At 23.5% G+C, this 17,866-nt stretch overlaps 2 protein-coding genes across 3 annotated transcripts; one reads left to right on the forward strand and one right to left on the reverse strand.

The window, feature by feature from the left end:
- The first annotated feature begins 493 nt into the window (after positions 1-493).
- Positions 494-10,691, forward strand: LOC113548440 (dual specificity mitogen-activated protein kinase kinase 4-like). 2 transcript variants are annotated; one of them, XM_026949320.1, is made up of 12 exons: positions 494-789; positions 899-955; positions 1,023-1,113; positions 3,087-3,191; positions 5,140-5,169; positions 7,571-7,634; positions 7,706-7,819; positions 8,129-8,248; positions 8,312-8,431; positions 9,028-9,207; positions 9,270-9,490; positions 9,560-10,691. In XM_026949320.1, exons 1-12 carry the CDS (start codon positions 753-755, stop codon positions 9,723-9,725), a joined length of 1,305 nt encoding a protein of 434 aa, XP_026805121.1. In that variant the 5' UTR covers positions 494-752; the 3' UTR covers positions 9,726-10,691. The 2 variants fall into 2 exon arrangements, with proteins under 2 accessions (XP_026805121.1, XP_026805122.1); XM_026949321.1 differs by lacking the exon at positions 5,140-5,169 and having other exon boundaries at positions 9,560-9,725.
- A 2,508-nt stretch (positions 10,692-13,199) lies between these two features.
- LOC113548531 (methyltransferase-like protein 2-A) lies at positions 13,200-15,289 on the reverse strand. The gene is made up of 5 exons (XM_026949468.1): positions 15,023-15,289; positions 14,714-14,866; positions 13,985-14,320; positions 13,745-13,917; positions 13,200-13,405 (listed from the first exon to the last, which is right to left on the reverse strand). Exons 1-5 carry the CDS (start codon positions 15,109-15,111, stop codon positions 13,263-13,265), a joined length of 894 nt encoding a protein of 297 aa, XP_026805269.1. The 5' UTR covers positions 15,112-15,289; the 3' UTR covers positions 13,200-13,262.
- Between the last annotated feature and the right edge of the window lie 2,577 nt (positions 15,290-17,866).

Here is a 17,866-nt window from a genome sequence, read left to right on the forward strand (position 1 = left end):
TCTGTAATTTAGTGTTGGATATCTATTCCATATTTAAAACACTTTGAAAGACACTGTCAATGTCTACACAAGTGCAATCATAATAATGATAATTGTCAACAACTGTCTTTGAACGTTAAGAAAAGTGACGGGTGCATTCAAGCTAACTCGTAGTACGGTGGATGCACGAAAAATAGTCACCTGCGACTTTGGTCGCTTATTATTTTGCTCTTACGAACTATAATCATTGTCATTGCGCTATCTTGTGGTTGTACTGCACGTTTGGCGCATTGTATATATCGAAATGCAATCGAGTGCACGATGTTCTTTATCACTGGCTGCTTGAAAAATAGTCACCCAACTTCACACTCGTATATATATATATATATATATATATATTTAAAGTCATGTTGATGTTGTTTCGCAGTGTGGCCAAATGAGATGTCAACAATCCACTTGACTAATATTTTATCTTTGAATTTTTGTTATCAGTAATGTCATCCTTAATATTTTCTTGTCGTGTTGAGAGCTGCTACTGAAACGTTGAGTGTAAGTTCACTTGAGTATCAATTCTTAATATTTCAGATTTCAATGTTCAATTTGAAATTTCAGTAGTAAAGCTTAAAACTTGAGCGGTACTGTTAAAATATAGTCAACATAGGTATAGTTATATACATAGTTATTTTCTAATATTTTCTTTAATAATCCTACAAACAATTTCAAATCACTTAATATTTTCTCATGAGTGTTAGTAGCATACTAGTCGTAAAAAAATGTCCAACAATGACAGTAATGGAAGTTCGCCATCTGGTAAGTAATATTAAATATTTTTATTAACTCTTTTTGAACTAATTCACTTTAAGTTATTTAGTATAGAAAATGTTTGATCTTGTATTGTAAAGTCTGATATTCATTTTAGGAGCTGCAAGACCTTCTCATCCACAGTTAGATATGCGTCAAGAAGCTGCAATAACAGGTATTTGAAAAATTTGGTCAGTCCATCAATTCAACTAAAATTTAATGTGTATTTAATTCATTCTTAGAAAAAAGAAGACAGCTAAAATTGGCTATCCAAGGAACATCCGGTCCTTCATTTGGATTCAATTCTCCAATACCAAGCTTACAGTCATTAAAGTAAGATAATTTTTTTAATTTAATTTAATTTTTACAAATTATCAGCAATTATAGCTCTTATGTTTCAAGTTTCGACATATAATAAATGTATTTTAAGTATTTATTACTTATATTAACATAGATAATAATGAAGAAGAATGTTAAGAGAGGTTAAACAATAATTATATTCATAATTTCATGTATTTTATATTATCAAATGTAGAAAAATATAATGTTCAATAAATGGGCAATGAATTTGGCTACTTGAATTTTAATTTAATAATTTAATATTTACTTTTACTTACATAATTAAATAAATATTAATTTTCAATTATAGAGAGTGTTGTGTTTATGTTAAATAAATTAAAACAATTTAAAATAAGTTTAATTTAAGCATTTTTTTTACTTGGTAAAATTAACCAAAATAAAAAGATATTTTTGTTAATTATGCCAATTTTAGATAATAAAAAATAAATAAATACACATAATATTTGTTATTAAAACAGTCTTGATCTTTTTCATTGTAAATTTAAATTAGTAAGTACTACTACTAGTTAAGACTTTCTAGAATTAGACAAAAACATTGCTATTTTTTACTAATTATGTTTATATTTTTAAATACTTCAACATGAGTCATAGCGTAATACCTATTTAACATTTTCTTGATGAATAAAATATAGATTTTTATTAAATATCTTTAGTTAGTTAGTTAAATTATTTTATTACATAAACTTAAAATCATGATAGTAGCTATTAAGACAAATGGCTGAAAAATGTGTTTTATTAAACAACACTCTTTATTTCAAAATTTATAAACGTTAATAAATTGGAATAAAACATTAGTGAAGTGATATGGAAACTACCTTCAAAATTATGGTCTATTACTTTGCTCATTCAAGTTTAAATACTTAACTAAATCATAAACTATGCGTCCAAATTTGTATTGGAAACCATTTAAAAAAAATATTTTCAAAAATATTTATAGATTTTGAAATAAAAAGTGTTGTTCGATAAAAGAATTATCCAGTACATATTGATTGGTTAACTAACTATTATTTAAATTTTTTATGCTAGCTATCTTAATTTTTAAAAGCCACATTTGTAAAATCACATTGAAAAATTACTAAAATAAACTGTTCTACAAGTTGATAGCCTGTTATAATGCTAAACATAGGCACAATTTGGGAGAGAGGGATTGAGTATGCTTAGCATCTCCAAAATATTTCATGTTGATTTAAATTTAATAGTAATAGGTATCCTACCATAAGATAACATGAAAAAAATAGAGGGGCTTCAGCACCCTCAGTTTTTTCATTGAAATTGCACCCCTGATCCTGAAACATATTTTGCTGGTACAAAGTAAAAAACTTATAAGTTGATGGCGTGTAAAAGTGTCAATAGCTTTGAATGTATAAATTAATTTATTTTAAATAAGTTTTGACATTAATCATAAAAAAATAATAATAATAATATACAAAAAATATAAATAAAATAGTCTAGAATTGTTAAGTAGTATTGTTGGACACTCCCTTCTATCAAGTCCTGTAATCAATTATCTTTATTACTTATTATATAAATTAATACAGATTGTAAATATTCTTGTTGTCCTTTATAAAATTAAAAATAAAAACAATAATTAAATTTTTAATAAACATGTTAATTGTTAATATATTTAATATAAAGCAGTTAATAAAAATTTGTACAAGATAAATAATTAATTTTTTTGTATTAATTTTGTATTATAAAATGTGTCAACATATTAAAAATTTAATACTACCGAGTACATATATGTATATATTATTAATAATTTAAGAAAATATCTGTTCATTATACGATAATTAACATTTAAATAAATAATTGTGTACCTATTATATACATTTTGTGTGCTAATGTTACTGAGTCTTACGAGTCATTAGTATATCTAATTAAAAAAAAAAACTAAATTTATTTTGGCAATAACATAAGTTTAATTTAAATATATTAATTATTTTCAGATTTGAAGAAGATAATAAAATATTAAGCAATGGATCCACATCAAAACAATCAAATTTACCTAGAGTACGGTTATCTAATACTGAAACAATGACTGAAAAGTCACGGTAAGTTTAAATCACTGTATTCTATATCCTGAACAAATTACTAGATCATAATGTATTAGTTTTACAACAATGTGTTTTTTTTTATTTTTGTGACTGTCAATCTATCTTAAACTTTGATGGTAGTGTCTGGTAGCAAATTTGATGTAGTTGGTACTTTTGGGGATCAAAAGTACTGTTTAAAATAATTCACTGTACTTTTCAAAATAATTGTCAAAAATCTCTTGCCAAACAAAAATACTTATACAATACTCGATTTGACAAATTACATTTTATTTTATTTTTATAACTCTATAACCTTGATTATTCTATACACAAGTCTCATATGTTGTCCATACAACAATTAAAAGTATTGAAAGTACATAGGGACACATTTTTATATTTTAGCACATTTTCTATAATTATTGGGATAGTGTTCCCTTTTCAAGTATCAATAAAAGAATTTAAATATGATAAATATAATTTTTTAAGTTTTATTAATTTTTCTACATGAAATGTAATTATGTATTAAGAAAAACCTTATTAATTGTAAAATGTTTATTTACCCACTGTATTATTAATAAGTATTCAAGTAATGAATTGTACTAGTCATTAGCCATTTTAACGATGTAAAAGTGGTTAGCATATACTCCCATTATTGAAAATAACAATAAAAATATACATGTAGAGTGGTACAAACATAATAAAAACAACCCTACCTAATAGTTAGGTAGATATTAGATTCTTAAAATAATACTATTTATGAATTTTATTTTACTAATGATGAATATATATTATTCGCTCTTATGTACTTAATATTTTCTAGTAATCTTTGAAATGTTATTTACTCTTAAAATAAATATCACGTTAAAAAATTAACATTTATCATTTTTCTTACAACCTTGTGAAATAAATAATTATTTTGTATAGTTGAAATAATATTATACAAGTATCTTATAAAAAGATAAACAAAATAGAATATGATTAAAATAAAAATGTAATTGAATAACTGATATTAAAAATAATTGTTGAAAACAATTTTATTTCACTAAATTCAATCAAACATATCATTTTCTTTAGTTAGTTATTCTGTGGATCATATTACATTACACTTTTACAATTGACCCAAAAATGAAATATTTATATTGAATATAACTTTTAAATTGTTCAGTTTTTAAACTTATAAATCTGTTAAATAATCAAACATACTAGAGGAAAATGATTTAATTGATACGGATTATTGATTAGCTTAATGACATTGCAACATGAATATACTGGCATGTCATTATTACCATGTCATAATATAATCATCTATTTATCTTAATTAATTTGGAATAACAAATGCAACTATATCCAAAGAGATTCAGCCCAAATATTTTTTGGTTCAGTCTGTTTTTCTGAATTGGTTATGCTCAGCTTTATAGCATAATATGTGGAAATTATTATTGCAAGCAATCAGTATTAAAATCATTAAAAAAAAAAAAAAATGTTTTTCTTTATTTTAATTAAAAATACATTATGGTGTGACTATTACCATTATTATATTCAATATTACATATTAGTTTACTACCAAATAAAAACGTCATAAAAGTTCATATGATAAAGTATTCTCAACAGTTAAAAATTAAAAGATTTGGCCATTGACTAAAATAGTATGTTGTTGCTTTCATTTGGTCAAGTAAAGCATGGTAAAATTTTATAGTTAAAAAATGTCTTTATTTATGTACCTTGAGGGATTTAATATAGATAATATTTTTTAAATTATTCTTAAATACCTGTTTGTATAAAAAAACTAAGTCAAAATAAGTTAACTATTGCAAATTTTAATAAAATATTAGGTAAAGTATGTTTTTTTTTATAAGAGGATTAGTAAACATATACATTTAATAAAAAATATAATTAATTTTGGTTAACAATTACATTTTTACTTTAAAATATTAGTATTATAAAGATATTTTCTTTATGTATACAGATACAGATCCATAGAACGTACTAAATTACGGTAAGTTAATAAAGAAAAACAATGAAAAACTTTTTTTAAATATAATATTCTCATGCATATTATGTAAATAAAATCTATATCATTTTAAATGATATTTTAATTAATTAAAATATAATCTTTAATTATTCTCTTTATAAAAATTTGTTTTTTTTTAAATTACAGTAACTATTTATTTTTACAAATAAAATTTATTTAATTTATTTAAAGGTATTTATACCTTACTTAAATAATTTTATGATTTAGAATTGTTTTATAAATTTATTCTAAAATTGATTTTTTAAGTATAAAATATAATTATAAGGATTATAATTTGCATAATGTTATGTATGACTGAATACATTTGCGTATAAGGTTATATCAATAAAAATATTTTTAAGAGTACATTTTTGGTAAATAATATTTCTACTTTTTCAAAACTAAAATTTTTTAATTCTTTAAATTTCTTAAATAATTTACTAATAATTATACTAATAAGAAAATTAAATCAATTGAAAAATGCTTTTTTTTAATACATTAAACTTTAGATTCAGTATAAATAACTAATAAAAAAAAGTACAAATGTTAGTTGTAAGAAAATATTACGTCCATGTATGTAGTTATAGTTTAATAAACATACAACATAGCAAATTTGTGTTCAGCAAAACCAATCTTGTCTTGTTGGGTTTAATATTAGAGTGGACAGACTGTTTGACTTTTATCAAAATTAAGCATAAGAACATTACCTGTGTTTAGCGTTGACTGTTTTTAATATTTTAATTTTTAAGCTAGATATTTGCGTTTTTAAGTTGTAATATTTACAATACTCATAATTTGCATAAAAATGAAAATATTGAGAAAAGTTAACGCTTAAATATAAGTAATGTTCTTAGCTTTAACTATAATAATACATCAATTATCTTTGTTATTAAAAATAACATATATAATTGTTTCTACTGAACACAAATTTTTTTTATGATCATGTTTATAACGCTAATACAACACATACTCATATAGCGTCCTCTTAATATTAATTAACAATTTAAATTTTTAAATAATTAACCTGACTGACGGTGTTATATTATATTTATGCTATTTTCAAACAAATTTCTTAAACGTATAACATTATAGATAATTTATTTCTGATTTCATTAAAAATGCTTACAGTGTACTCTTGATTATCTGTAGTCTTCCGCAGAATCAATACAAAAAAATATATATATCTTTACATACACATTATACTTCATTATCAGTTTAATTGAATTGCAATAGCCAATTACTTGATTATGCAGATTATAAGTGGTTTATTTTTTATTATAAAATTTAAAATACATATTTTTGTAATGTATGAATGTTTAAATAAAAGTAAAATATGCTCTAATTTAATTTTACTTAAATACTATTTAAAATTACATGATTTAATTTTTTTAATACATACATATATAGAATTTTTGAATTTTGCGGATTATCCACGGTATTTGCTTATCCATGGATGCCAAGTCACCCTATTTCGCAGATAATCGAGAGTATACTGTATTTTGTCTAGTATGATTAGCCCTAAATTTTGTTTAGTAACCAGTGATTAATAGCTTTAGATAAGAGAAATTTGTTCTGTAAGGTATTTTAATATTTAAACAATAATATAAATTAATTAGTACAGTTGTATATGTAATTACTAGAGCTTTATATACTTAATTATGTAAAAAAGCTTGATATATATTACATTATACTTTATATAAATTTAAAATTATGAAATTATGGTTAAAACTTCCAATGTTAATATAAAAAAAGAACTATTGTATTAAAAATGGATGAAAAAAAATTAAATAGCTATTTATTTAAATATTTTTTAATAAAATAAAGAGAACATAATTAAATAAATTTGCGAATTGTTCTTTTTGATTCTTAATAACTCTTACAATAAAATTGTAATTATTTATCTGTTTTCTACTATGTCCATTAAAATATGTACGTATCTTGCTTAATAATGTTTCTCTAAAATTATCAATAAAGAAATTGTACAGTCAATATCATTGGAATATTAGATAACAATGATATATTTTGTATGCTTTAAACATTCACTTTTGTAACAACTTATGAATAATATGCTATTTTATAACACACAAAATCCCAGTAATAACCGCGAAAAGTTAAATAAATGTCAGTATTATTTGTGGGTATTTTATTGATATTTTTATTAAATGAAGTCATTAACTTAAATAATTGGCCTCTCTTATACTTTGCTTAGGATCTGTGCCTAATTGATTGAGTCAAAGCAGCTATAGTGCATAATATTAATAATATTACTAAAACATTTAACTTGGTATTTGAGCTTATAAAGAATCATTGTTTTTTTTATAATAATTATACATTTATATTTCAAAACAATGTACTTCATTTTCTTTTTTTGTATATATATACATAGAGAAAGACTAAAAATGTGTCAAACAATACAATCCACTGGAAAACTACAACTTTCTGAGAACAAGGTTGTTTCTTTTAAAATTAATTATAAATTATACTTACATGTTTATTTCTTTTATACAATTTTATTTTTAAGGTATATGATTTTACATCAGATGATTTACAAGATTTAGGAGAGATTGGCCGAGGTGGTTTTGGAACTGTGAACAAAATGTTACATCGTAGCAGTGATACAGTAATGGCTGTTAAGGTATTTTAAATTATTAAAATATTTCATCTACCTATTTCTTAAACATATGCATACACAAACTGTTGTGGGAGGGGAGAATTTTTCCAATACTTATCAAATATTACTTATTAGTCTATTTTTAAAAATAATTTATTAATGTCAGTTATGATTCTTGCCTTTGGATATAAGATTGTCGTATGTTTGAAAAATAGTTGAGTTTGCAGAGGAACTGCTGCCCACACTGCCCTTTCATGTGCATATCTATGAACATAAATATACCTAAATTTAAATTTTAACAATTTTTATTAATTGAATTTGTTTTATTAATAGAGGATAAGGTCTACAGTTGATGAAAATGAACAAAAACAATTACTAATGGATTTGGATGTTGTGATGAAATCTAATGAATGCCCTTATATTGTACAATTTTATGGAGCACTTTTCAAAGAGGTATTTTAAATTATTTTAATTTTAATTGTAATCTGATTTAATATTGAATATTATCTTAAATAGGGAGATTGTTGGATTTGTATGGAACTTATGGACACATCATTGGATAAATTCTATAAATATATCTATGAAAAATTAAATCAACGAATACCAGAAAATATATTAGGGAAAATAACTGTTGCGGTAAATCTTAAAGATCTATACTATGTTGTTTTTGCATATTATTTTTAATGATAATCACATTTCAATCAATGAAATAAATTTCAATAATAAAATAATGTACTAAATATTTTGTTTAAAATTATCTATTAATAAAATTGCATTTATTTTATAAACATAAATTTAATCTAAGTGTCAACACAAATAAAAAAAGGTTTTCAATCTTTAGGATATTAAATAATCAACTAAGTATGTTAGTTTAAATTATTAATGAGTGTGAAGGTTATGGTTAATGAAATAGTGCACTAAAATATATGAATTAAATCAAATCACTATTATTCAATTATAAAACAAAAAAAATAAATGCATTTAAAACAATTATCTAAAATAAAGTTAAATATTCAATTGATACGACTTTGTGCTTGAAAATTCTAAATTGTCATAAAAAATTATTATTATATATTTTATTTATTTTAAAATCAATTATGTTGATCTATTATCATTAAATTTATTTTGCATTCAACAACATATTAAGTTTAGCTATATAATTAGTTTCATTGGAAATTGAATAATATTTATATTAAATACAAAATGTTAATTAATATCTTTAAACGTTTCAGACTGTAAAAGCATTGAATTACCTTAAAGAAAAATTGAAAATCATTCACCGGGATGTTAAGCCTAGCAACATTCTATTGGATTCTCGAGGAAATATAAAACTATGTGATTTTGGTATTTCAGGGCAGTTAGTGGATTCTATAGCAAAAACTAGAGATGCTGGCTGCCGCCCTTATATGGCAGTATGTTTTGTTAAAAATATTAATTTAAAAATACTTTAAGTTATAATTCTATTTAATTTTAGCCGGAAAGAATTGACCCGGTTCGTGGTCGAGGAGGTTATGATGTCCGTTCAGATGTTTGGTCCTTAGGTATCACTCTAGTTGAAGTTGCTACCGGGCGGTTTCCATATCCAAGATGGAGTTCTGTTTTTGAACAACTATGTCAGGTTGTTCAAGGAGATCCACCAAGATTGCAGACTTCTAACAATTTTTCTCCTAATTTTGTGAATTTCGTTAATACTTGGTAATTAAAAATAAATTGAAGTTAATAATATTAAGCAACTATTAACATGTATAAAATTTTTACTTGTAGTTTGATAAAAGAAGAAAATCAAAGGCCTAAATACAACAAATTGCTAGAACACCCATTCATAAAACGTAGTGATGCTGAAAGCGTAGATGTAGCTTCTTATATTAGTGAAATAATGGCCGCGATGGAAAATGATGGTGCATTTATGTACACAATGAATGACCCTTGATAGTATTTTTAAAGTACACAGTCCATAGGTACTTAATAAAAAACAAGATTTATTTAGTTTCAATTATCTTATCCAGTCAGTTATAATTAATTTGGTTCCATATTTCCATGAAAATTTATTTTTTCCATTAGTTATGACAAGCTCCCAACAATTCTTTTAAATAGTTTTTGACTTTGGAGTTTTTGCTTTTTAATTTTGAAAAATTATTTTAACAGCAAAGTGGCATATTATTATTATTATTTATTATTATTATTATTATTATTATTATTATTAATATTATAATTATTATTGTTGATATTTTAATACGAACTGAGTAACATAAAATCCATGAAAAGGCAGTTTCTTTTTGTCCTATTAAATTGTGATGACCTGGTTTTCAATTAATTTCTGTCAGTTTAAATTAACCTTGTGGAGGGTAATCATTTTGTATACAAATCCAGTTTAGAAGTAAGTTACGTTATGTAACTACTATCTGTAGTATGAAAGTTATGATTATTGTATATCAGACAGATTTGTGTGATCGGGGTAAAAGTTCTATTTTCTTCTACCTAATTGGTTATTTAGTAAATCTAATAAAGTCGCATAGGTCAAAGTTTTTTTATTAGCAAACAATTATTTAAGCGTAACCAAAATGATTAAATTGATATATTTGATTAAACAAATTTTTATAAATTAATTTGTGTATGTATTGTATTTTTACATAGTTTTGCTTTTAGTAAACTTATAATAAATCGAGCTTGTCTTACACAAGTCCACATAGTGCCTTTTTAGACACATTTTGTACACAAGTTCCGCCGAAATTGGGCCCAAAATATAATTTAAGATATATAAAGAAGTAACACTTTGTTTCTAGTTTTGTACCCACTACTGTGATAATTAATGTTTTTTGCAAAATTATCTTCTGTGTATACAAATTATATGTTTTAAATTTGTGTAATCATGTATTATATTTTAATTGAGTTATTATTTTTCTGTATTCTGTTCAAACTCAAAAAAAACATCTAATTATTTTATTCCATTTTTGTATTTAAGTATTGGTTGTTACTGTTTAAGAACATTGACTCCTACTAAATGTATATATTTTAGTAAACATTTCTAATAAACTAAAAATATTTTTGTTTAAATTGAAATTTATACTAGTAGATGATAGTTTTATCAAATACAAAGACATAAAAAATATGTCAATGTTATTAAACGGTTGAAAATAATACAAATTAATTTTTGCAAATTATTATTGTAATATCATTTGTAGCTTATAATATTTTTTTCATTAATTTTGTATAATTTTATCAAATACTAAATTAAAATAACCATCACAAAACACATAGTAGGTAAATTTATTGTAACCGTAATTTATTTTCTAGATAATTATTAATTTGTCATTGATTAAATTTAAATTAACTAGTTCAAACTGACTTTCTGGTATTTATTTATGTTAAATAACTTATTACATCAGTGCGTTTATTACAGTAGTACTGTTCTAAAATAAACTCATTATAAAAAACAAATAGATTTATTTAATAAAATAAAGTATGGCCAAGGTTGGGCACAAAAATTAATTTTTTCAATTTGTCATGTTAAAATAGACAAATTTAAATTAAAAAAATGTATCTTAAATTATTTAATCAGATACACAGTTTTTTGTATACAAATGTACAATTTTGAATTACACCTTTTTTTAAACTTAAAGAATAACATAGTAATTTATATAGGTCTTAACATTTAAAATTTAGTTGCTGTAAGTAGGTACTTCAATAGTTTAATTAACGATTCAATGAATCTAACAAAAAATGTTTAACTTGTTAATACCCAGCCTTGGTATGGATATATTATACTGGAATATTTTAGTGACAATCAAGGCTTAACAATTAAAAAAAATTATTAATCAAAGCCTATTTAAAAGAAATAATACTTAACTGTATGACTATATAATATATATTTATAAATCATAAAAAATATAAATACAATTACAACGCATAAAAATATTACTGCTATATTGTCAAAATATTTTTCCAATTTATATTTATTGTAAGCGTCAATTCAACTATCTTTAGATTATAATTAATATAATGTACTCATTATTTAAAATAAAATGTACTGATCCAAACTTTATTTTTTATTCTGTTGACTATATTATTATACCTTAGTGTTTGAAATTTTATTTTTTCATGTATTTGAATCATAATTATTATAGTAAAATCACTAAAATCTCCTTATAACAGTAACATTCGATACCAATTTATTTTTTGGTTATAAAGGATTTTTTTCCTTATATAGGATTGTTGTAAAGAGATTTTGTGTTATAGGGAGTCTGTTGAGAATAGATTTTACTGCATGATCTTTAGCAACAGATTATTAAACAATAACACTATTTTTATTAACTTATATGGTTATAGTTGACTGCCAAAAACTGTATAATTTACATAACAAGATGTGTGGTATATGATGCTTGACATTGTTGTTTTAGCAATAATTTCTTCTCTTAAGCTGAGCAAATATATAAGAAATTGCCAGAACTTCCAAATGATTGATATACAGTTATCAAATTATAATTTAAAAATGTATGCGTTATAATAATTAAGAAAATTGTATATCATATGGAAAGTCTGTGTACTATAATACAACCAGTAATATAAAATAAACTATTTATATTCCATAAGTAACTTCATTTATTTTTTTTCATGAGTTCATAATCAATAAAATTCAAAAATAGACTATAACCGTGTAAGTGAAGAAAAATATGAATAAAGTTCATCATTATTCATAACTAGAACGCAAAATTCTTTGTTGCATATTTTTACGAAATTCAAAATCTACAACATTGAATTAAAGCCAAATTTTAAAAAAAGGTATCAAATAATATTTTGTCATGTAGAAAAATCAAAAATTAAAAAATATTTTAAATTTAATTGAAGATAGTACTGTTGTAAATGAATTAACATTTTATATCCATTCATTTGCAATTTTTAGTGATAACAATAAATAAACTAGAAACTCAAATTATGATATTACATGAAAGCATTTTAACAATTGATGAAATAAAAGAAAAAATTCAAGCTATTATTATTTAACTATATATATATGCACTATACGTGTGCATATTATATGGCACATTTTCATACCTTTTAGTGCATAAAATTCGGAGCTCTATTCATACCTATTATTTGTTTTGTACAGAACTGGTGTCTTTTCTTTTGAAATAAAGTGTTAGTCCCAACGTACAAACACAAAAGTAAGGAATATTTCATAAAACATTTGAATGTTTGTGTATTTTAAAAACCTTAATCAGAAATCATTTATTAGATTTATTTGTAGTTTATATTTCACATGATCAATATGAGCAAAGATAAAATTAGGAAAAAGTATACAATATTTATTTCAAATATTCTACTATTCTTGCATCTTGATATGTTTTTCAAAATTTTAAATAGTAATTTATAATAATCACTGGCATTTAGTGTTACATAAAAAAAATAGGAATTAATATAAAATACAATTTAAAAAATTTTTTGTTAAGTATAATATATTCAAGATTTATTACAAAATGGGTTTCTTAAATTTACATTGAATCCAAACACGATACATTTTTAACTGTTTACCTCTATTTACTTGCATACGGCGATCAACAATATTTTGAACTTGTTCAAAGCCTGCTTCTAGGAACAATTGTTTAACATCGTCTATAGGAAAATTGTTTTATTTTAATAACATATCAGGAAAGAATAAATTATAAAACTCTTAAAATATAAAAACATTGCAACGCTTAAAAACCCCATTTCAAACTCTAATAATTAATATTGAATGCAATAATAAGTTAAGTAACAGTAATTGAAACCAATATTTATTTTAACACTTTAGATTTTAAAGTTAAGACTTTTTTAAGACCGTGTATTAATATTTTAGTTTAAACCACAATTACAATGTTAAAAATATATAATTCAGGTCTAGCCAAAATATTAAAAACAGATTGATATTTCATTCAAAAGTTATTCCAAATAGTTTAATAATTGTAACTATACCTTGAGTAAAAAAGTATACCAATGTTCCATCACCTCTACTATAATAATTTTCTGATATGCATCTCCCTTCTTTAAATCTTAGCTGTGCCATGTCGTATCTGCCATAATCGCGAAATAATACCATACCTCCTGGTTTCAAGTACTTATAAAAGTTACCTACTACTTGTTTTAATCTGCAACACAATAATTTAAAATTATAAAAAGTATACTAGAATATTTCTTTCACTCAATATATCACACTTTTCAGGTTGTATAGCAGAAAGAACAAAAACCAATAATATAACATCCAAACTCTTCAAAGCAAATGGAGGATTCCATTCATCATTAGTTATATCACATACAAATGCTGTACAATGTTCTTTGTTGTATTCTGAATTTTCTTTTAGGATTTGTATGGCATTTGAAGAAAAATCACAACAGTACACATGTACATTGCTGTCTGCACAGTGTGATAATATAGGAAAGACTGAATTTCCAACTCCACATCCCACTTCTAATATAGCGCTTGATTTTTCATTTTTAAGTAGAGTTATTTCTGGAAATTCAGTAAATAACCAACATCTGTTCTTAAAAAACCTAAAAATAAAATAATAGATATAAAATGAATTGAAAAATTGTTTTATTTACATTAAATATAAATGAAAAACACAATGTATATTGAGTAAATAAATACAAACTAAAAATATAATAATTTATTAATTTTAGAAGCATTAATCAATCACCATTCTATGATTACGACACACAAATATTTATTATTAGCACCCTGATATATTTTAACATATAACAAGAAATCAATATTATATATTCTCAAAACAATTAATACTTAACCACAAAGTATACCTACTGGATAACTGATAATATGGTATTACAGAAGATGAAAATAAAAATAAATTCATGGCAAATTTGATGGTAGAATTGAAATACGATAGTAATTAATATCTATATATACCGTACACTAATAATACATACTTTTCTTGGTGGACAGAATAAAACTTATTCCAATATTCATCAGCATTATCTTCTAAATCAGCAGCTTTTTCTGAAGGCATTTTTGTTTTCACATGCGCACATACTTGAGACATAGCTTGTATTTCTTGTTCTTCATTCCATTCCACATTATCCCTAAACATAAAAAATATTATTAATTATTTAGAATTTAGTGGTGAATTTAATCAAGCAAGTTGGATACTTTTTTACATAATTTAAAAGTAATATTTAATTTCAATATAATTGCGAACTACAGTCAACAATTTTAATAAAATTAAAAATTTTTCTTACCAAGCATTATGTTTAAAAACGTCATCGTCGGTTTTTAAAAACCTGTTACCAAATTGTTTTCTTTTAGATTTGTCAATTGATTCAGTCATTTTATACAATATTAATTTTTTTATTCTATCCGTGTCGTGTTATTTATAACAGTAAGTACAAATTTCAAACATTTTAAACTTTTAAAGTTAAGTTAATCGAACAAATAATACGATTAAATATTAATTGCTTTTTAAAATTTTAAATAGTATACTCAAAATTAAAAATAATAAGTATCAATGTATCACAACTATCACGATTCACGGGAAAGTGGGAGAATGATTATACTGATACTACGGTCTACTGTCAACTATAATAAATATACATTATATACATGACATACTCGCAAACATAAACCGTAAACCTTCCGCTCATAGGTGTATTATATTGCATTTTATTGTTATATATAATATTATAATTTTACAATGCAAACTATATTTTAATTATATATATTTTTTATATATGCATTGAAAGTTAAAATATTGACAAAATTCATTAAAATTACGAAAATTTAAAAATTATTTTCTAGTTATAAATTTATAAAATGTTCAAGTATATTATTATTGTTTATTAAACACCAAAACGACAATTTCATTTTTTGGTGTACTAGTCAAAGTAGGTTCTCTAATAACTATACGTTTTGAATAATTATTTAATCATAGGTATAGAAATAGAATACATTTATACAATAAATGATATATTGTGTATAACATTAGGTACTTATGCAGCTATGCACATATTCACTTCATACAAATACTCACTCGTCCTGAAAACAATCTATTAATTTCAATTCCACTGATGGTGTTATTTAATTATTGTGTTAGGAAACATATTGTGCAAGATCGTAGCATCACTATAATTTAGTGAAGCTTCTGCAGACTCTTCAGGTGTCAGTAATTCACTTATCGAAGTGATAGGTTCCCTGTTTATAAAAATAATATGCATCTAATTCTAACAAAATACACGTTATGACAGTGGCAGATTTGATTTGTCTTCTAGGAAGGGCAATATGATTTTGATCCAAAAATATACTCTATATTTAATAAAATAATTAGGTAGGTACTTACCATATTGATGTTTTTTTTTTTTTAATTATTAACTTTAGATAAATTAATTTTGTTTTTTTGATACTTTTACAACTTGATGACGCTATCTGCCTTTTTTAGAATTACGCAAATTATCCATTTAATAAAATTAAAATAACAAATGAATAAATTGCAAAAACTACACTTGTCTTGAAATACGAACACACTGTTTTTAATACAAATAAACGGGTGTTGCGTCCTCTTAATGTTTATAACTTATTCCTGTGATATAATTAACAATATTATTATTTATTTATTTGTTACATTAGCAGCCTGTAAATCGTCTGAAGTCGATTTACAATTTTTCTTGACCAAACCGTTTTCATCAGATTCCACTCAGTATATATTATCCTTTACCAGGTGCGTCATTTCAACTTTTTGAAAGGTATGTTAACAACAAAGCAGGCCAAAAAAATTTCCAGCAGGCCAATATTTTATAATGTACTATAGTTATTACAAAAAAATTTTTCTCACAAAGCTCTAACATTTAATTCTTCATCAATTTAATGATTTAATATAATATCATTATTGTATAATGTATATGTATCTAATAATCCCAAGTTAATGTCTATCTACATTATTTTATTTTAAATTTAATTATTTATATTTTATTATAGACAGTATGAAAAATAAAACAAACATTATTCTGTATGAAGAAAGTCAGCATTTATGTAGTCAAATACAAGGATTGGCAACCTTTTTACACAGGCCATAATTTTTTTCAGTTTTTCATTGAGGGCCGCATACTAAATTAAAATATTAAAAAATATAATTTATTATATATGTACGGAATGTCTCACGAAGATCTGACATTTTTAAAAAGCAATTAATATTTAATCGTATTATTTGTTCGATTAACTTAACTTTAAAAGTTTAAAATGTTTGAAATTTGTACTTACTGTTATAAATAACACGACACGGATAGAATAAAAAAATTAATATTGTATAAAATGACTGAATCAGTTGACAAATCTAAAAGAAAACAATTTGGTAACAGGTTTTTAAAAACTGACGATGACGTTTTTAAACATAATGCTTGGTAAGAAAAATTTTTAATTTTATTAAAATTGTTGACTGTAGTTCGCAATTATATTGAAATTAAATATTACTTTTAAATTATGTAAAAAAGTATCCAACTTGCTTGATTAAATTTACCACTAAATTCTAAATAATTAATAATATTTTTTATGTTTAGAGATAATGTGGAATGTAATGAAGAAGAAGAAATACAAGCTATGTCTCAAGTATGTGAAAACAAAAATGCCTTCAGAAAAAGCTGATGATTTAGAAGATAATGCTGATTAATATTGGAATGAGTTTTATTCTGTCCACCAAGAAAAGTATGTATTATTAGTGTACGGTATATATAGATATTAATTACTATCATAGCCGTAACTAGTCTTTTAAGTTAGGAGGGCTAAATTCCTAAAAATATTATATAGCAAATTTTTTTTTAAATTGATATTAATTATTATTTCTATTGATGTTTACAACTGGTTTGAATGATTATTCGTTTGCATGAAACATTATATTTTTTTATATCATATGCAAAAATAAAGTTAATACAAATATGTTTATATACACATACATTGACCTAAAAATTCTGAAAGGGCTGAAGCCCACGCAAGCCAGGAGGAGTTACGCCTATGATTACGATAAATAAATTATTTTTAATAAATCAGAGTGTAAGAGCCATTGCGCACTGTTTCTTATGGAAGATTTTTAAGGATTT

Source organism: Rhopalosiphum maidis, chromosome 1, assembly GCF_003676215.2.
Source record: "Rhopalosiphum maidis isolate BTI-1 chromosome 1, ASM367621v3, whole genome shotgun sequence".
Classification (NCBI taxonomy): domain Eukaryota; kingdom Metazoa; phylum Arthropoda; class Insecta; order Hemiptera; family Aphididae; genus Rhopalosiphum; species Rhopalosiphum maidis.

What these genes read in the sequence shown, in the direction of transcription:
- LOC113548440 (XM_026949320.1), top strand. Translation starts at nt 753, where the DNA reads ATGTCCAACAATGACAGTAATGGAAGTTCGCCATCTG. An exon ending in TCAAGAAGCTGCAATAACAG is followed by an intron (nt 956 to 1,022) that starts GTATTTGAAAAA and finishes ATTCATTCTTAG; the next exon opens with AAAAAAGAAGACAGCTAAAA. An exon ending in ATGGAGCACTTTTCAAAGAG is followed by an intron (nt 8,249 to 8,311) that starts GTATTTTAAATT and finishes TATCTTAAATAG; the next exon opens with GGAGATTGTTGGATTTGTAT.
- LOC113548531 (XM_026949468.1), bottom strand. Translation starts at nt 15,111, where the DNA reads ATGACTGAATCAATTGACAAATCTAAAAGAAAACAATTTGGTAACAGG. An exon ending in TATTCTGTCCACCAAGAAAA is followed by an intron (nt 14,321 to 14,713) that starts GTATGTATTATT and finishes TTTTATTTTTAG; the next exon opens with GTTTTTTAAGAACAGATGTT. An exon ending in GGTATACTTTTTTACTCAAG is followed by an intron (nt 13,406 to 13,744) that starts GTATAGTTACAA and finishes ATTTTCCTATAG; the next exon opens with ACGATGTTAAACAATTGTTC.